This window comes from Harpia harpyja, chromosome Z (assembly GCF_026419915.1).
Source record: "Harpia harpyja isolate bHarHar1 chromosome Z, bHarHar1 primary haplotype, whole genome shotgun sequence".
In the NCBI taxonomy this organism is placed as follows: Eukaryota; Metazoa; Chordata; class Aves; order Accipitriformes; family Accipitridae; genus Harpia; species Harpia harpyja.
The window spans coordinates 76,516,773-76,537,697 of NC_068969.1; the positions used below are offsets into that span (position 1 = coordinate 76,516,773).

General features: G+C 40.7%; 1 protein-coding gene across 4 annotated transcripts in view; it reads right to left on the reverse strand.

Annotated features, from left to right (window-relative positions):
- Positions 1–13,242: 13,242 nt before the first annotated feature.
- CEMIP2 (cell migration inducing hyaluronidase 2) overlaps positions 13,243–20,925 on the reverse strand; it is a 52,889-nt gene continuing 45,206 nt past the window's right edge. For all 4 annotated transcript variants that reach the window (XM_052776705.1, XM_052776707.1, XM_052776704.1 and 1 more), the window contains exons 20-24: positions 19,161–19,380; positions 18,454–18,552; positions 17,139–17,287; positions 16,286–16,392; positions 13,243–15,527 (exon numbers count right to left, since the gene is read on the reverse strand). In XM_052776705.1, coding sequence (XP_052632665.1) covers positions 15,331–15,527; positions 16,286–16,392; positions 17,139–17,287; positions 18,454–18,552; positions 19,161–19,380 — 772 coding nt within the window. In that variant the 3' untranslated portion in view covers positions 13,243–15,330. The remainder of the gene's footprint in view (positions 15,528–16,285; positions 16,393–17,138; positions 17,288–18,453; positions 18,553–19,160; positions 19,381–20,925) is intronic.

Consider the following 20,925-nt stretch of genomic DNA (forward strand, 5'->3'; position numbering starts at 1 on the left):
TTAGTTTTAGGTAGTCCTGTGAGGAGCAGGGAGTTGGGCTTGATCCTTATGGTCCTCTCTAACTTGAGATGTTGTGTGATTCTATGTGAATATGCCTGGAGACCTTCATGCCATCAGCATTGCAGCGTAACAAAGCTAGGTCTTGAGGTAAACATAGTCTGCTGCTCTTGGCTCTAAACTGTGTTTGAGAGCGTTTATAATACAGTGTTGCCTGCTGGGTTAAACATGTGCTTAGAGTGTAAACTAGTGGGTTTGAAGGACATACTTTTGTAAGCAGCTGCTGTTGGGCTGACTCAAGACTTTACTCTCCTTACCATGCCACTCTTCAGGTCAAAGTTTCCAAGCCTCAGCACAGAGAAGACGCTTCTCTTTAACCAGTGCTCCTATTCAACAAATTTGCATAAAGCCTTGATTGCCTTGTACCCTGCTTAGACTATGAGAAGCAAACCTCTGCTCGGAGAATTAAGTCACATTAAATCACAACATCCAGCGCCTGGAAACATTTGCTAGCATCTCAGCATTCAGAAAACAGGTATCCAATTTTCAGCTAGCTCCCTTTATATTACAACATGAAATGTATGTGTTGTCATCCAGAGAGTTTCTAATAGCTAGACTCCGTGTGTGTACACAGCAGTTGATGTTACAAAAATCTGTTACGAGAAATACTGCTGAGTGAGCTAATCAAAAATCTGCAGAACTGTATTAGTGATTGGGAGAAGGGGGAGACCAGAAAGAAATCAGCAAGAATTGCTGGATTTGTGCACAAATTGTAATGAGATACCACAGCCAATGTTGAGTGTGAGGGGAATCACTTTCACCGCTATCAGATCTAAATTAGGCAAAAGTAATTACAAAATAAATAATCACAATCTAATAACACCCTTGCATTACTTTTAAATCAAAACCAAACCATGATCACAGAGTCTGCAATATTTGTAAAGGGAAGAACATTAAGCCCTGAAGGAGCCATTTAAACCTTTTGCAAGGAAAGAATCAAATAGGATTGATGGTTTAAATTAATGAGTATATTCAGAGTCATCAGCATAATTCGTGTAATTGATATGGACACTGGGAGAGATGCTGCCTTTGCAGGAGGAGTATGTAAGGAAATGAAGAGACGTGGCAGCGGAGCTGATGAGGAGCTAATGATGAACCAGACCATCTTTCCCTTTCCTGACATCCCCACTGTAGTCTTCTCGCCCTCTCTTCTGCCCCGTGGGAGCTCACCGCTCCTTTGTTGGCCAATGGCCACAGCAGAAGTGTGCAACAAGCGTGCAGCTGAGGGGAGGTCTCATGGGTATCTGGTCGGACACGGGGTGCTCCTGCCTCAGGGGCACCTGGACCCCCTGCTCTGGCCCTGGGAGAGCCAGCTCCACCGCCAGCTCCAGTTGCCCATGGCCACTGTGAGCAATGCTGTGTTTCCCCCAGCTCCTGCTTGTGGCCTCCTGACCACTCCTGCAGCTGGTGGGGCCACCCAACCTCGTGCACGTGTTTCCCATGTCTCCAGCACCTGCTCTGCACCACAGCCGCTCATCTTCACTCTTGTTCCCCTCTTACACCACTTCCTCCTCTCAGACACACCTCCGTGAAATGCCATTACACCAAAATCAGTTTTTTCTGCAACTGCTGAAGCTTGACGGGGCATGGCTGTGCTTTCATGGGTGCAATTTGCAATTGAACCTACAACAAATGCAAGGTGATGATCTTAAATGACCGAAATGCTCTTTGCACTGGCAGACTGGACTTCTAACTTGTTTCTGTTGCAATGGATTTGCTACAAATTATTAGAACTCAAGTGAAAATTTTTTTTTTTTTTGAGAAATTCATAGATAAAAATGACACCTTGGTTATGTATATTCCATCTTGACGTGAAGGGAAGGGTTTATGCCAGTCATGCCATGGTTTGTTCTCATCACTGTTGTCATCACCTGTTCCTTTTCAAGCCAGTACAGGTGCACAGTGTTTCTTTTTTCCTCTTTCTTCTCACCATAATGTTAAATCATTTAAAACTTCCTTAAAGAGTTAAACATCTAACCTTATTTTCCATGCCTCCCATTTTATACAGGCCTGGGGGTGGCAAGTAAAAGGCAGTGTGGTAGGTAGTATTTCTTTGTATATTTCACAAGACAAAAAATAATTGAAAGATTAAGTGGCAGTTATATTGTAAGTGTTCAGGGTACAGAGGCAAGACTGCTTTCTTAGGAACCAGCACTACCTACAGACTCACAAGACACAGCAGAGAGGCTTTTGGATGTGATGGGAACTGCATCATTTAGAATCACGAACCAATGCTGGGGTCAGTATAGTTTTGAAGTTGCTTGATTTTGCCATCCTGTCCAGAGTGGCCACAGAGGTTATTGCTGGGGGGGCAGCAGGGGACTGTACCAGGCAAATGGAGCTATGCAGTGAAACCCATCAATCTTCTGAAAGCAGCAAGAGTGGTAACATGTCAAATGAAAAACAGAAGCAAAACCCAAGAAATTGTTTTCACATTGTCACAGTGCATCTCTATTAGCTTCAGCTGTCAAGTTCACCCAAAAATCAAAGACATAGAGAAGGTCAGAGAAATTGAACTGCTGCAACTCTTCCTGTGGGTGCAGTGGGTGGAACAGGAACAATAATTAGCTAGAGGTCACTGTTGTGTGGCATATAGCTTTTATGTGCAGGTAGATCTGTTATTTAATGCATTGTGAAGAAATAGTTGTCTCATTAGAGGGATCCTGCTGACAGCATCTAGTAGGACAGCTTGTCAACAAGGTGGTGGGCAATTTTGCCACAAACTTTTGGCTACAGATGATGCATAACTATTGTGCTTGTCGAGTATGTTGCATGCCCATGGGGCTCAAAATAACTCTCAGGACATTTGACTCCAGCACGGCAGCACTCTACCATGTTGCCCACAGGAAAATCCCCTTTTTGTGTTACCTGTTTCCAGCATTGGCATTAGATGTCTGTAAACCACAAGGAGCCTCACGTTCCCAGAGGTCTTTTGGTACAAGGAGTGTGTAAATGGATCACAACCAACACCAGCTGGTCAACTATACGGAGCAGGTCACAGGTCACAGAAGATAATAGGTGTCTAGCATCACAGCACCCCTTAGTACCCAGGACTATAATCCTGCAATCTAAAGCACAATTCAGTGGTGCTTATATTTCTGCTTTGCAAAACCAGCATGTTTAATCCCAGAGAGGGAAGGAAAGAAGTGGGTCATTCTTAGAAAACAAATTGTTTTTCCTCAGACATATGCTACCATCAAAACCAAATGGAGATATCTTAAATAAGCTTTCCTGGCTGGGAAGCTCAAAGCAACCATTGCACCTCCTGCCAAGTTATGTATGATCTATGAGGAATACAAATACCACCTTTGGATAAAATAGCAGCTGAAAGTTTTGGATAGAATCCACTCAATGCAGAAAATTTAAAGGATGGGTTTACTAGCCTATATTAGTCTCTTTTCTTTCTTCTGACTTCATCTTTTCATTGTTAATAGCTACAAATACACACACCCACCCCTGAAAGAATGACTGATTTATCTTTTAGGGCATATTATCAGTTATCTAAACTGCCTCACGTGAAAGATCTCTTTCTATTACTACCCTTTTACTGGCATTTTCTGTGCAGCAGCTGAATAAATCACATCAGTAAAAGTGCAACTGGCAGCAACACCTTTGCTTCCTATTCACACAGTAGTTGTTCAGCTCACACCATTTGTCAAAGTGGGGACAACCACGCAGCCAGCCCCACAACACCAGAGAGGCGGTGGTTGGTATATCTCTGGTTCAAGGAAGGGCACACTGCTGACTGGCAGCGGGCACTGCTAACGGCCTCACCCCACCACAGGGCACCACCTCATGCTACCTCTGCTGCTCCTAACTGCACGTCCCGTCGTAGCTGTGAGATGCTCATCATGAAATGTTCCACAGCAGAGCAAGCCGTGTTAACGCTGGACGCCCCAGCCTGGTGGGGAGACAGGAGGCAGAGACCCTCTTCCTCCTTCTTCTTTCCTCACTTCTTCCTCATTTCAGTGAATTTCTGGTGCCTACCTACTCAGAGGTTGAGATTTAAAACAAGCCTCAGAAGCCAATGTGCTGGTGCAAAAATGCAAGAGCTGAGCCCAAAAGGAAGCCAGTGGCTGGCTGAGGCTTGCAGCACAGGCTCAGCTCCCAGAGGAAAGCAGGGATGTCAATCTTACAGTCTGTCCCAGCCTCCCCCAGGTTTAATTGCAGTGGAGGTGGGTTTGGTGCTTTTGCCCTTTGTGGGTGGTAATGCACAGAACAGCAGGTTGTGCTTCAGTGACTTGTACACATCAGTGAGACCTGGGAGTTTTGAGGGGTTTTTTTTGTTATCCTCTGGTATAGCAGCTGCTGTAAAGTCTTTGTTAAAATGCCTACAACTGGGGTTGTAGTGTGGGAAACTGTGTCACCCTAGAGGAAAAAAGTCCAAGCCTTTATTCAGCTAATTGTCCCCTATAGAAAAGTAAGGAGAGGGTTTTTTTAAATATATTAATTCCATGAAGTGGTTTTTCTTATTTACTTCCAGTCTTTTAGCCACAATCATGAGACAGTGATTAAAATGGAGAATAAGTAAATCCTGCATATAAAATTCTGTGATTTAAGGACTGATGCTGAGGAAAAATGGTATAATTTTTTCCCATGCTCAAGTGGCCCAATTAACAGATTGAGTTCTAAGTAAGGTCACAGTGCCCTCTGCTGAAATATAAAGCCCTAAATGAAAAAATAAACAATGTTAAAAAAAACAAACCAAAAAACTGGCATAAGAATAACATAATTCCTATTCAACATATAAATGATAAAAACAGTTTTGAAATGCTATTTGGGACCTTAGGCTTTCCCTTCACAGTAATGTAGTTGGGAACCATTTTGATTCCAGCTTTGTTGCTCTGCTAGGTAAACTATGCAGCATGGCTCAAGACAAAAAACTCAGAAAGCATTGCTGACATTACTGATGCAGAGATAAACGCTAGTGGAAATGTCTTTCTCTTACATAGATAGAGGAAGAAAATGGTAAACTGGTGACAGTCTTTCACAATACACAGTAGAAAGTCCAAAAACTTGATTTTTGTCAATGTTCTCTAGATTGTATCCATACTGAGTTAGCGTTTAACCTCACCCTTCCATTGGAAGAGGAAGGGTTAATAATAAATATCATTTTGCTGACTGCCTTTTTTCTTAATGGGTGTGGAAAACCATGATGACTAAGAACAGGAGAGAGAAGAACATCTAATGGATGTTTAAGGCTGTAGTAATGTTGACTAATGAGCTTTAGACATTCGACATCTGGAGAAAAACTGATTGGGGAGGAAGAACTCTGGAACAGGCAAGGAAGAAAGGACTCAGATGACAGAGGTGGAAATGGCCCCTTCTGATATGCTGTGCCAGGAAATACATGGGGTCTGAGCCCCTGCACAGTGTTTAAAGAAGATATATAGGCAGTGAGTTAGGAATAAACAACTCTGCAGGGTCTGCTACAGCATTTTTTGAGCAGGCTGCTATTGCAATTATCGGCTGGCACCAAATAGCCCAATGCAGTTGCCGTCCTCTGTCTCCATCTGTACCTTTAAATCTGATATTGAAAGACTGAAGGTATCTTTATTGCCATGCTGTTACTTTGATGGGAGCATAGGTTTAAAAGAAAAAAAATCTAGCTAAGAAAACCAGACTCCTACCTCCCAACTGAGTTCAATTTCTCCTAGTCTCCAATGCACTGTTGCTGTATTTTATTCGAGGTAACTTCTTCTCAGGTTTTGTTGTTGTATTTTTAATTACAATGTAAAATGGCAAAAGAGCTATGGCAGAGCTATCTGAGAATGTTTACTGGTTGATTAAACCATGATCCTCAGTCATGCTGAGAGACAGCCTCAGATTTTACTCAACAGCCTACTCACAGGTTTTTGTTTGAAGATGGACATCTGTTGGAGATTTTCAGTGGGGAACATCTGGAATTTAATGCTCAAGATGGAGTGGGAGCTAAGAGGCAAGAAAAATCCCTTCTTCAGTAATTTGTGTTGTCTCTTTTAATCCTTTCTTTATTTCCCCAGTGCTCCCACCCAAGATACTCTTTCATCTGTGCTCACAACAGCCCACACTTTATGTTTCTTAATGCGAAGCGCAGCAGATAGCTCCAACTAAGTTCACCCAGAGGTTATTCTAATTCCCTCCATTGAGATTTCAATTTAGAGGCTCACATTAACCCATTAATTAAAGTGACCCCCTTTTTATTATTCACCTTAATCAGTTAATGTGATGGCAAGCCTTTCTTTGTTGCTTTGCCTGACGGGGAGATCTTGTTAAGAGGATGCAATATCTGCTGGACAGGTGCCAGGTAGTAAAGCAATACAAGATCCCTGCCATATGGCACTGCCTCTTCTGGGCCCAAGCACACTGGAGCTGCAAACACCCCAGCAAGTGACTGCTGCTCCTGGCCTGGCTCCCATCAGCTCACCATTACAGGCTGTAACTGAGACACACCAAAACCACCTTTGGCAAATAAGCACAAGCCTCCCAGGGTCTGACACACCCTGTAGTAGTTAATGCTCCTGAAAGGCTCAAGAAAAGTTGTGCTTCAAGAAGCCTCACTCCAAAATGTTTCAAATATTTGGCTACAGATTCTCTTTTATTTCTGAGCTGCTCAGCCACATCCTTTCTCACACTGGCTGCTGGCTCTGGCCAGGCAGGTGTGACACCTCTGCTTCTCTTGTGGGAGCTTACGTATGTTTACTCTGAGTGCGAGACCACAATATGCATGGAAGGGCTTTTTCTGCATCTGTTGGCAGTGCTTGTAAAATCATAGCGCTTCTTGCTTCATGAGCGTTAGCTAACTGGAGGTACAAAAATGTAACTTCCTTCAGCTGAAGCACTGTAAAGCCTCCTGCTAATGTTTTCTTGAACAATTTCCTTTACAGGAGAACTTCCCTTTTTCTGGTAATATCTCAGGGAAATTTATTCTGATAGCAAATATATTCAGCTGTCTGCATTTGTTTTTCCATAGCTAGTACCTTTTGATCTAAGTATCTCTTAGGATGAGAGCATGCATTACTCTCTATCTGAATCAGAGGTGACAACTGCGTTGAAAGCTGGAGTAATTGCTTCTCTACAGCTCTGCAATGAATTGTGCTGTGGCATGACAGAGGAAGGAAATCAGTAGCTGCTGTACTTGTTTTGTTTGCTCTGCCACTGCCTTGGCCTAATACACTCTGTTCCCTGTCCACTTTTACAGAAGAGCCATTTCCTGCACAGGAACCCATTCCTGTTTGTGACAAACTTTATCTGAAAAAGAAAAATCATACCAGCATGTACAGACGTTTCTTTCCTAAACTTGTCCTCTTGCATGATGAATTAGCTCTCTTTCTGGGTGATGTGTGATCCCTCCACATTTTCTCTGGGACAGTCTCTACACACCCAATGAAAGAAGCTTTCTGGATGAGCTTTGGCTACTTGGCTGGAAATTAAACTGTTTATATATATATAATTACTGCCTTGGATTTCAAAACCAGCCCTGGTGATCTGCGTACCCCATTGCTAACGCATTACATATGTACATATGGACTGCATTTTCTTGATACCAGTATAATTGGCTTCCCATCTTCCAAAAAAAGAGGTACAATTGTATCCATGCATCTTATCTGTCTCACATGAAAAATAAGCCATGCTGCTGCAAAGGTATCAATGCTAGGGAAGATGCAGACAAATCTGCAAAAGAGTCGGTGAACACACAAAAAACTCACACTCCTCCCTACCCCCTGTTACATTGGGAAAGAGTTTTGTTGGGTTTTGTTGTCTCAAAAATCTCACTGATGGCTCCTCTGCATGTAGTTGGGTTCATTAATTGTGTAAGGAGGAGCTTTACAGATCCAATATACAAACTTAGTTTGCAAGAAGTAGAAGTTAAAGCAAGAGTTAACAGACTACAAAATGAAAAGCAGAATTAAACACTCTTTAGGTAGAAGTTGCCACATTACTTCTGCAACAATTCTCATGAACAAAAAACCACACTTACATTCAAACACTTGTTCCTATGACCTTAAGCTCATGTAGCTGATTATTCACAGGTTAACCATTTATGGGATGATAACTTCAAAAAACTACAAAGATGTCAATGGTAATGACTATCTTTAGAAATCAAGGATTTGCCTGCATCTATATTGTTGTGTCTCTGCTTAATAAGAAATGTCAACTTCCTTTGTACTTTCACATCACCGGTATACTCTAACAAATGGCATGTCTCTGTTCAACTTTATTACTTTTGTGTAACATTTCTGAGAATTCTTAATGTTTACAAGCAAGACACAGTCTTTGAGTCTTTTAAGTGCTGTATCAGAATTTGATTAACTATAGATATGGGTTCACATATTGGTTTTAGTGTATGTATAGCCACCTGTGAGAGGGAAAACGTGACTTTGACTCAAACTTAGAACACACTGTGCTGGTAACAGAGCATTTGCTTCCCTATTAAGCTCTGTGTTGAGACTTTGTGTCCTGGGGCCCTCCAGCAACAACCTTCCTTAACAACTTCAGTATAGATTGCTGGCAATTTGCAATGTTATTTACCCTTTCATAGATCCTGAACACCAGGCTTTCACAGGCAAAGAGGGGAACTGTTCACACACAAAAATATTTTTGTAATTTTAGGATATACTTTGGGGAATATATTAATACAGTTATTTACACACTCATATCTTAAACACATATAAATCTAGAAACAGCAGTTCACTTAAGACCCTGATTTACATCTTGTATAATCAGTAACTGCTAGGCATGTGCTTATTAGTGTGAACTTAATCTATTAGCTTCATTTTAGAAACTGGCTTGTATGTCACTATTAACAATGATGTCATGGAGTTTGTGTAGGACTGCCTGGGGTGGGGGGGGAAGGGGGAGGGAAGAGTGCACAGTGACTTAAGTGTGAAAGTAATGAAACTGAAGTATCATATGAAAAAAACCAGCCAAATATTCCTATAAAGAGTGGATATCAACATTTGTAAGTTTCACATTGGTACTCATTCTAATCTATACTCTGGAGCATAAAGCATTTAATCTGGCTCATTCAACAAGACAGCTATGGAAGAATTCAAACCCACCCTGACTCCCAGATTACAAAGGGCCTGTTTAATGCTCAGCAAGAAACACTGCACACAAAAACAGGCAGTGGAGATCAACATTTTCACACAAGTTCTGTGCTGTTAATCCCTTCAGTTTGACACGGGCAGTGTCCTCACACCTGATGCTTATTTGCAAAAGGTATTTCCATGCATCTATCTGATCTTGAACATGTTGCTACAATGTGTCACGGGACAAGAGAATTTAACAGAAGAAGTGTATTTTGGCTAATGACTTTGTTAAAACAGATTACATTTTGAAACTCAAGTCAGCCTGGGTAAACTAAAAGGGTGGGTCCAACTCACTCCCTGAGATGCTTTGGAAATAGAGTTAATGGAGAAGAAGGTTGGACAATTACTCAGAAAAATCCACAGGCAGCAAAACATTGGGAATATCAGAAATGGAAAATTCTATGGCAACAAAATACTTAACCAGAGCAGCATCACAGCCCTTACAGACTGAAAGGGAAGTGGTGAGGAGAACCCTGTCCCTACAAAGCAAAAAGAGAAAGGTGTATATGGCTTATAGGGAAAAGAGACAGCTAACAAATTTTTCTTGAACCTTCATTTGTTTTCTTCCATGTCCAACTATTAACACCTGACATGAACTCACATTTGTCTGCTAGCTAGCAGAAGGAACCCAATGGCAAATGTGCATGCTGCTATGATTCATGTGAGTATACATACTCATATCTTCTAATACTTTGCACTTCATTGCTGTGAAGGACAGAAAAATCTGTTATCAATACAGGAATATTAAAAAGAAAAATTTAACCCAGAACATGCTGCCATAAAACTATTAAAAAGCAGGAATGTGCAATATATGCTACTGAGTGATGCTCATCATAGAATCATTTCTCAGAAATAGAAATGAGACCACAGATAACTGTGGTGTTGTCTGTTATTACTGAGAACATGTGCCAGTCATTTGCACCAGAGATGGAAGAAAACTATTAGATCATAGTTCACACCCTGCAGATGGAGTAAACCATCTTCTGCTGAAGAACCTCATAGATACTAAAAAGACACGTTATCATCTGAGATCCATCCCTAAAAGCTACCAATTACACAAAACATACCCTGAACTGATCCTTGTGTATCCGCTGAAAACATCACTGGAAATGCTTCACAGGAAAGATAGTTGTGTTTATAATTGTCTATAGCAGTTCTAGTACAGCATTACTACTTATAAAGTTGCACACAATAAAATAATCTTAAAATACCACTTTATGTTCCATTTAGAATAAATTATATATTAAGACAGGCCATTGCATATTCTAAGAACATTTCCTCAGAAAAAAAATTATAAATCAGGATATTCAGCTGTCACCCCATTCAACTTGGACAAAGATGTAACAAAGAATTTGCCTCCCAGGCACAGCAATTAAGTCTGCTTTGTATTTTTAAATACAATAGAAATCAGAAAAGTGAAAAAGTTGGCCTTTAAGGACAAAGTTTTTAGAGACTGATTACTTTGAAATTTCTCTGTGATCTAACCAAGACAATTTCTCACTACTACACCAAACACAAAAACCACAAACCTTTCAAGAAAAGCACAAATCTCTCCGAATTTATTCAGTATGGGTTAAGGGAAGGACACAAGAGCAGGCACAAGGTGACATATCAGAAAAGGCTAGGCTGATCTCAGGAGATCCCCAGAATGCTCTCTCCCAAAATTGCTCCTATTGTATCCAAAATCTCTTTATTTTTCAGTTTCATCACATGAAAAAGGAGCGGTGGACTTCTATGACTTGCCAATCCCATCATTCCCAGTCATCCAAGTCAATGGCCAGACAAGCCTTTTTCTTTTTAGCAAGTTACAATTGTTAATACAATTTAATATGCAAAATTTTAGTACTCCCAGGCCATATAATTAAAAAGCTCATAAATTCCCTCAAGCCAAAGGTGGCCTGGTTTCAGCTGGGATAGAGTTAACTGTCTTCCTAGTAGCTGGTACAGTGCTATGTTTTGAGTTCAGTATGTGAAGAATGTTGGTAACACTGATGTCTTCAGTTGTTGCTCAGTAGTGTTTAGACTAATGTCAAGGATTTTTCAGCTTCTCATGCCCAGCCAGCGAGAAAGCTGGAGGGGCACAAGAAGTTGGCACAGGACACAGCCAGGGCACCTGACCCAAACTGGCCAACGGGGTATTCCATACCATGTGACGTCACATCTAGTATAGGAACTGGGAAGTGGGGGCAGGGAATCACCGCTCAGAGACTGGCTGGGTGTCAGTCGGCGGGTGGTGAGCAATTGCACTGCACATCATTTGTACATTCCAATCCTTTCATTATTGCTGTTGTCATTTTATTAGTGTTATCATTATTAGTTTCTTCTTTTCTGTTCTATTAAACTGTTCTTATCTCAACCCACCGGTTTTGCTTCTTTTCCCAATTTTCTCCCCCATCCCACTGGGTGGGGGGGAGTGAGTGAGCGGCTGCGTGGTGTTTAGTTGCTGGCTGGGGTTAAACCACGACATATACTTCAAAACTGAGTATTATTTTAGAATTTTAAATAGCACAAGACACGGGAAAAAAAGAAGGCATTAGAAAAAAATATGCTTGTGAACTCTAGGAAGGACAGAATCTTCCCATAACTGCTAGTGTGGAAAAGTAATTGCTGGGAAAAGCTCACATAAATGCAATTTCAAAGTTCAGAATTTACTGCTTTTCTTTGCACTTCATAGATGTTTGGACACTAGGATGACACCAGGATCCTCTTAAATATAGCTGTGACATACCCTTTTGACCTTCATTGACCACTGCACCATATGATACAGCTGTCATCAAACCTGGTGGACTGGGCTTTTCAATCAGAACTTAGTGACTATCCTCAGATGTACATCCTTCCTACATAATGTTAAAAGGAGTTGAGGGAAAGCAGAGGAAATCACAGGACTTGCCCTGAACCATAAAACTTAGTTTAATGTCCGGGGTCAGAAGTTATCCAGGGCCTCAGCTGTCACTGCAGTCCCACAATATGCAGAATTAAGTCTAGCTTTTCCTAAAGCATGTCTTTGCCATCATCCCAGCTCTTTAGAGATGGGTCTCCAACCCCTCATACAGTGGATTTTCAGTAGTGCCTTTAGCCAGAGAGAGTGCCTTATTCATAGTACACTTAATCTGATCCCTGCTCCAAGTAGTTGATTTATTCTCTTGTTGTTTCTTTGTTGTTGTTTTTAAAACATTATAACAATTAAAAAATAAAATGCAAAAACAACCTGTGGAGTAAGAACATGAGCCCAGATGTGCCTTAAAAAGCTCTAACACATTACATTAAAGCTTTAAACTTGCCTTCCTTTCTCTAGCCTGGTGAGTTTTTAAATTTTTTACTGCAGAATGGTACCATTTGAGCAAGGAATGGAAATCAATCTATTTGTACACAAAGCCTGACCATGAAGAGGCAATTACAATGCCTTTTGGACTAGGTTTGTGGCAGAGATGCCTCATTTTTAAGATCTCACTGCGTTTCAGGCATGAGGTGAAAAGTGCATGGCTCAGACCTTGCAGGCTGCAGCAGCTGGAGTGCTTGGAAAAGAGAGGCTATATACTTTGGTAATTTTAACTGCACACAACCACAGTGGCACCCAGGCTGGCAGCCACCTCTGGAGATGGCCCCAGGACACGATGTGTCTCAAAACAGGGTCAGCTACAGATGCTCCTCCACAGAAGAAGACTCTGCAGCCTCTCTGGCAATCAGTTCCAGTGCTTGACCTAAGTTTTTCTTCTGTTTATGTGGAATTGCCTGCATTTCAATGCGTGCCCACTGCCTCTTGCCCTGTGCCACTGGGCACTATTGAGAATAGCCAGCCTCTATCTTCTTTACTCCCCCACCAAGTAGTTACAGATGTGGGTAAGATGCCCCTGAGTAGGTAACAACACTGCACTGGCCCCCACCAAGCTGAAATGACTCTACACTCAGCAGCTCAGACAGACTTTAAGATGACAGACGTTGGAGACGGGCCCATAACTTCAGTCACCATTAGTGTCTCCTTTCCTTTCCTAACTTGTCTCTGAATGGAGGGTAGGATATGCTCCATAAACTTCACAAGTCTATTGGTGTTTGAAATAAAATAGTTTCTAGCATTCACATAACACACATTACAAAATTACTCGATACAAGAACAGAAGAGACCCAAGATTTTATTGCCTTGTCAGATGTAAAAATTTATTTATGCTATTTATCAAGTGTTTAAATTTACACAAAAGACAACACTTCAACTTCACATCCAATTGTCCATCAGTAAGCCCCACATCAGAATACCCTTTACACTTCCAAGTACAATTTTTACAAGATGGCTTAGAACAGCAGAACCTCATAAATAATGGCCAACTTCACAAGCCTGTAGGTCACTACCTCATTGGTATTTCTCTGCTGAGCATGACCCACAGAACAGAGGAAGTCTTAAAACCACTTTAATCCCCAAACACTATCACTACTGCACTCAGAGCATTTAAATCACATTGCCCTGCATTAGCAACACCAACATCATAGCTAGTCTTAAAGATTTACCACATTTCCCCCTAACAAAATGCCTTTTTTTTTTTTTTTAACATTATAAGAGAACTGTGCATAAAAACAACTGCAAAATACACAATCATCCATTTGGCTTGGTTTTACATAAAATTAACATCAGTTATCTATTTGTTAACTTCATCTCTTGTGTTGTGCTCCTTTCCCCTCCCACTTAGGAAACTACACTAGACCAGGCAGTTTAATTGTAGCACTGAGGTAGCATATTTATTTGAACAGAATAATAGGTCTGCTACTGTGCCGCCTCTCCTTTAAAGCACAAAAAAAATCCCCACAGTTTTTCAACTTCTTTGGAGAAGACAGGCATATAGTTCATTTCCAACAGCCACTCCATTTTGAATTCAAAGCACAATGCATCTCTGAATGATAGACATATTATACCAGCTAGAATGAATGAGAACATATACAAGAAGAAGGAACTATGTCAGTTTTATTAGAACTATGGTTACATTTTAGCTCTATGGCACCTATTGTTCCCTATTATGAAATGCATCTTTACAGTCTCTGAAATTTAATTTCAAAGACTAGGATCCTGAAAAAGGGCTGGTGTGCCTCAGTTCTTCTAAATTATTTTCACGCCATCTGCAGAAAGTGTGCAAAAGATACTTACAACAAAACCAAAAGAAATCAAACAGACCCAACATAAAATCAATAAGAACTAGCAACATGAGTATATTAAAAGAATCAAAGTTAAGGCAAAAGATACAACATGCCTGAATGAACTGAGAGCACTTTCCATTCACTTAAAGCTGGGATAGCCTTAAGAAAAAAAAAAAAACAAACATTAAAAAAAAAAAAAATCACTGCAACAGTAGAAGCCTAATTTCATTACAGATTGAAAATAACAATCTCAGCTTTGCCTTTCTGGCTAAAAGCTTTAAAAGAAAAAGCTGAAGTCAAGCTGTACACAAGACTGCAGCCTCAACACCCAGACTGTTAACTGAAGTAACTCTTACAGACACCTGTATATTTAGGGGTGAATAGTAAACAGTGACGCCAAAGAACGGTGGTAATTTTCTGCTCTGTATGCCATGCTGGTACACATAGCCTTGTTAAACTCTATTAGATGGTACACAATCCTTACCCAGCCCCGGGCTGGTTCTTTGAATCCCATCTCTCCACCTTTCATACAGCAAAGCAAAAATTTTACTGCAGTTAAAACCGCTTGAGTCTGCTGCATGTGTAGGGAAACTGGTTTTTAACACATTAGAAAGCAGATTGAGAATGTTACTGAGCTGACTGCTAAATAAACCCTCAGGAAAACACCTAACAGCTGAGGGAAAATGCATAAGTTATGACCAATTCAAGCTGTTTATGGAGACTTTAATGTTAATCTTTCAAGTAATCCAAGATGCACCCCAACACCTGCTACCAAAAATTTAAGGCTTTTATGAACACCCTCTTACATACAAAAGGAGTATTAAACAGAAGGAACTTGTTTACAGTAAATACCAACATCTGAAAAATCTCTGAAACCTGTTTATACAAATACTAATAAATTCTTTAATATTTTGTACAACTAGAAGGTGCACAGATTGGCATTCAAGCGGTCAATGCTGGCAAACATCTGTCAGACAATAACATGATTTACTTGGATAACAATATAGTTTAAAATGCCATAAATTAAAAAATAAGTTAGTTCACATTTTTTTTGCCCCAGCTTTTATGTACATCTTAGTCTTTAATGAGATTGTGTAGCCTTCTTCAGAAGCTCGAAGTCTTTCCGTCGGCTTTTGATTGCTCTGGCACAGCCATACTCTTCCAGTTGTAAAGGGATATACTTTTCTATCTGAACAAGCCCATGCCCAGCAGGACCAGTAAACAGCTTAATCCAGGATGGCTTAAAGCTTCCTCTGAAGCCCAGAAAGGCCAGGCTTCCTGTGACAAAAACAGCTCAGTGTTACCAAACCAGCCAAGCCCGTCCAAGCACAACACAGGACTGGTTGGGAAGGGAATGGCACGCCTCTCTGAAATTCTCCCCCCAGATTATTCAGGACATTAATCCACTCTCAGCTTCACATGCACCTCGCAAGGAAATACTGATTTGCAATTTCTTTTTTCAATATTCGGTATTAAATACTCTAAAATCTTAATTTGAGAACACAGCTATCCGGACAGTTACAAAACCTGCTTTCTCAGACAGAACTTGTGCCAAGGCCCTGAACGGACTAGAGCTACCCCATGTGGACTATAAAGTGATCATCCCTCAAAACACTGACAGCTTCTCATCTCTACCTTCAAATTTGGTTAGAACAAGAAATAGTAGCCTTACACAGGACATTGTTTAAAAATAGATTCGCTGGGTAAGTCACAAAATACAGGCTTTGGGGAAAAAAGCCCGGGGCTCTTTTTCTGTAATCCACAAGCACGAAGAACTGCTAGTCACTTCTCTGCTTGCAACAAGCTTCACACAACACCCTTTGGGGCAACAGGAAGGGTTTTCTGCCCCAGCTGCTGAAGGGCCGCCTACCCCTCGTCTCAGCAAGGGCTGAAACGCAGCAGCCCACACCAGTGCAAACTGGCAACCATCCTCCGCCAGCTGCATCCTTTTCACACACCCCATGAGAAACCCATCATGCCAACATAAACACACAGACCAAGGCGGTGTCAAAGAAATGTGCAAAAATTCCACCAACCGTTGCTCTGAAGATAAGGCGGTTTGGCTGTCCCCAGGGACATTAAGGCTTCTGATAAATTATTAGGAATTGCTACATCACCTCTTGTGCTCAGTAGAACAATAGACCTGCAGCAGAAATGGTGCAGAGACAGCAGCTGTTATAAACACAAAGTTTTCTTAATATTCTGCTACATGCTTTTTCAGCTAGTTGGCCTCACAGTCCACTTGCTTAAGAGTACTCTTGGCATGTCATTTCATGACATGGAAGCAGTTAACCCTCTCTGAAAGCAGTACCTGGAAAAGCACCCACCTAGAATTTTTCTTTTAAATTTTTTTAAATTTAACTTCAAAATCATTGGAAAGTGTTATTTAAATATAGTTTAATATTTTGTATCAAAAAATCAAGTTTAGATATTGATCCAAAATTATAATGTTAGAATGCTGATTTTTCTAACAGTAACTTTTAATCTTTCTTTAATGATAAATTTTCTCCCTAGATAGGGGGAAGAACAGTATGGTACCTTGTCACATAGTTCTTGTCAGTGTCCTTAAGTGACCTTATTAAACAAAAAGTTATTCTTGTTTTAAACAAAGAAGTGTTATTACATGAAGTTTAGTTAAAAAAAAAAGTATCTTTTTGAGGTGAAAGGCAACAGTGGAAAATTTTAAGTGTTCAAAATTTGAGTTGCTTTGTTTTCTCAAATAAGGCTAAATTGTCTGTTAAAATGCTCCTATGTTTCTCCTTTCCCCTCAACTTAGATGTATGTTTTGCTCACTTTCAGTGCTCATGTATAGGTACCGTTTAAATCCTTGTTAGAGAGCAGAGCTACAGCTCACACAACATACTGGAAATAAATGGTCATTACACGTACCTTTGTGGAATTCCAGATGTTAAATACCCATCTACATGCTTAATGTCTACTCCAGAAAATAATCTGTTTCCCGACACTGTGCCGATGCAGGCATCAACTACAACAATAAGTATACCATTATCCTTGAAGGAAAACATAGTGTCATTGACCTAAATGGGAGCAGAAAAAGAGAAAAGAACTTTTTCTTTCTTAAAGTTAGTATGAATCCAACAGCGATTCTGCTCCACTCAGTGTTAATCTTCACCTAGTTTAGACACAGTGGTGTATTAATTTCCTTACAAATACTTGCTTCTCCCTAGCACCTTTTTATTTTCTGCCTTGAGGGGAGGCGTTCAGTGGGACTTCTGAAATTGCATGGGAGCCTCCAGTCCCTGGCTTCTACGGGGAGATCATACATTTCAGGTGACTTACTACCTCATTGCTCCTGCTTTGGGAAGGTAAAACACAGATACTGAACCACCTGCACTTTTTGGCAATAATACAGTTAATCTGTCTCTGCAGCAGCCCAGTTCCAGCCCAGTTTCTTCCTGCAGAGCACTCTTACTGCTTTTGATGTGGCACACACATTCCCATAGAAGTTTGCAGCTGCTAGGTTACACTGCTCTTGTACCATTTGTTCAAATAACTCAACAGTTTTATTATTTCAACCAAGCTAACGCACTGACATTGCAGAATGTAAGCCACATACAGACTTTAAGCTTTGTGGTATGAGGTTGTCTGCAAATGCTATTTCAGCAGCATGTGCAAGTCTCCTTCAGCATCCAAACAGAAAAGTTGAAGTAAACTACTTTTTTATACAGTATCACATCACTAGGCTTATCAGGCCTGCATCAGAACAAATACAAAAATCTCTATGGATTCTCAAGTAATTGCTATTTTGAAGGAGTTTAGTAAAGCTTAATGGCTTGAATAACTCATACCATTAACTCACCAATCTGTTAGCACAAAACCAGTTTCAACAACATGGATTTAACTAACAGGTTGTTTGGTTGGGGTTTTTCTTGGTTTGTATTTTTTTTTTTCCAAAAGCAGCCATCAGTAAATGTATATCCATCCAGATCTGAAGATTTCACACTCTCCCTTACTAGTACAATTTTCTCTCCAGAAGGGAAGGATTTAAAAACAAAATGGAGCTTTGAAGCCTCGTTTTCTGTGGTTAAAACATCAGCTTTTTGACTGTTTGGTTTTTAAACTATAAACCAACTCTTTTCATTCAAGTAAAGAAAAGTGAGGTCAGCATTGTGTAGAGTTGTATAACTGGTGTAATACAAACTGCTAAAGAGAAAGATAGAAGAAAACCCTAAAGAATACTTACAGAAATAAATGCTTGCTGACCTCTGCTTAACTCTTTTTTACCAGTTGAATTAATCTGCACAAGGAGGTAGTTTTTGTGAGGATCACTGGTGAATACCATCTGGATATCAAATGAAACATGTTAAATACACATATCCATGCATCTTAAACACTCTATCATGCCAGTCAATTTACAAGAGGTCGCCCATGCTCCATAGCAAATGCATCCATTTGTCAGTGGCATTATTTACGGTACTAGCAATGCTAATAAATATCATGAAGTATATTCCTTTTATTTTCCTCCTTGCTTTCAGAATTTTTCTCAGCTTGTATAGCTAAAATGGATAATGCAATTTCAAGTTCATGCTAATAAGCAAAGACCCAAAAAAGAAGAGAGAAGTTTGGCCAATAGCATATAGATCTCTGCAGCAAAGTGATCCTACATGGAGTACAGATAATACCGTAGCAGAAGACATCAGATCTAACTATGTCCCTTTTCTGTAGCACTCACGAGTCAGAGGTGAAGCAGTATTTTTCAAAGAACAAAACCTGAAACCTTTGTGCTACAAGGGACTCCCTGCCTTCTAGCGTACAGGAGATTAACAATGTGACTATTGCAAACTGGTAGGTGCAGCATTCTGGACAGAAAGACTGAAATTCTACTTGAAAGCTAGGAGACAGCAACCCCGAGTATACAGTTCATGAACGTTTTTGCTTATTTTATTTTACCTGAGTTGTGCCGCATTTTGTACATGGTACAGTAGTTTTTACTGGCATCCGCTTTATGACGGTTGGTCCTTGGTAGTACTTTGGGTAAGCTTTTGCCATGCAGTTACTGATGCCTTTTGCTGAATCTTTGGTCACAATCTTGATCCTTTCACATCCCTGAGATGAGCAATAACTGTGACCATCCCTATTATATTTGGCTTGAAGAAATAAAAACAGTAATCTACACAAAAGGGGGGGAAAAAGAATCTAGATCAATTGCTGGAAAGATAGATATTTATGTTAAACCTTAAAAACAGCTGTATTTCATGATTTTCAGAAGCAGAGAAACTACAGTATTCACTTCTGCACTATTGTTCAAACTTTTTCAAAATATTTAGAGTTTACTAGAGTTAGGAAGTATCTACTGGCATATCTGAAATTCCCAACAATTAAAGGGGACATCATTATGAATGCATATGCTTTGAAAAGAAGAGCCACTCCTCAAATCAGCGGCTTGCAGGAAACAAAACCCAAACTGCAGAGCATAAATGTTTTCTTTGATCACAGATCTTTGCAGATACCCAGCAGTAACTGATATTCAGCTTCGGCCACCAGCACAGGGCACTGCAGTTGCACTGTTGCAAATGCCTGGAAATGCAATTTAGGGGGTAGTGGTCATTAATGTTCACAGCACACAGAGATTGGTAATTCTTCTGTTATATATTTGACTGTTATCACTGTAGCTCTTAGACAAAAGAAACATAAATCTTTTCAAAAGCTACATTCACCTGCAGACAGTATTACAAAGTAGCTGATAAGAGAACAACATAAGTAAGAGAAAAAACTATAAATTAAAGATCAACATTTGCAGTACACACAAGTGATGTATGTAGGACTTGTTTTACTCAAAGTTGACCGTATCTTAAACCTCTCAGAAGGATCTCAGTGGCCTCTGTCAGAAGTACTTTTGAAAGAAAGACAGACTAGGTCTTTTAAGTACTTTCAAGAAGGCTGAAAACAGATTAGGATTTTCAGAAATATATTCTTAAAATGTTCTTGGAACAGACAACTTCTTGGAAATTTCTAGGATTTTCAGTTTAACATTTCAGTTAAATTTCAGTTTAAATTTTGTTTGAGGACTTAGAGGTTACTTCCTGCAAGCTTGCGGATGACACCAAGTTGGGAGGGAGGGTTGATCTGCTCGAGGGTAGGAAGGCTTTACAGAGGGATCCAGACAGGCTGGATCGATGGGCCAAGGCCAGTTGTACAAGGTTCAACACAGCCAAGTGTCCTGCACTTGGGTCACAACAACTCCATGCAATGCTACAAGCTTGGGGAAGAGTGGCTGGAAAGCTGTCCGCCAGAAAAAGACCTGGTGGTATTTGTCAACAGCTGGCTGAACATGAGCCACCAGAGTGCCCAGGTGGCCAAGAAGGCCAATAGCACCCCGGCCTGTATCAGAAACAGTGTGGCCAGCAGGAGCGGGCGGGTGATCATCACCCTGTACTCGGCACTGGTGAGGCCGCATCTCAAATACTGTGTTCAGTTTTGGGCCCCTCACTACAGGAAAGACACTGAGGTGCTGGAGCATGTCCAGAGAAGGGCAACGAAGCTGGTGAGGGGCCTGGAGCACAAGTCTGATGAGGAACAGCCGAGGGAATTGGGGTTGTTCAGCCTGGAGAAAAGGAAGCTGAGGGGAGACCTTATCGCTCTCTACAGCTACCTGAAAGGAGGTTGTAGTGAGGTGGGTGCTGGTCTCTTCTATCAAGTAACTAGTGATAGGATG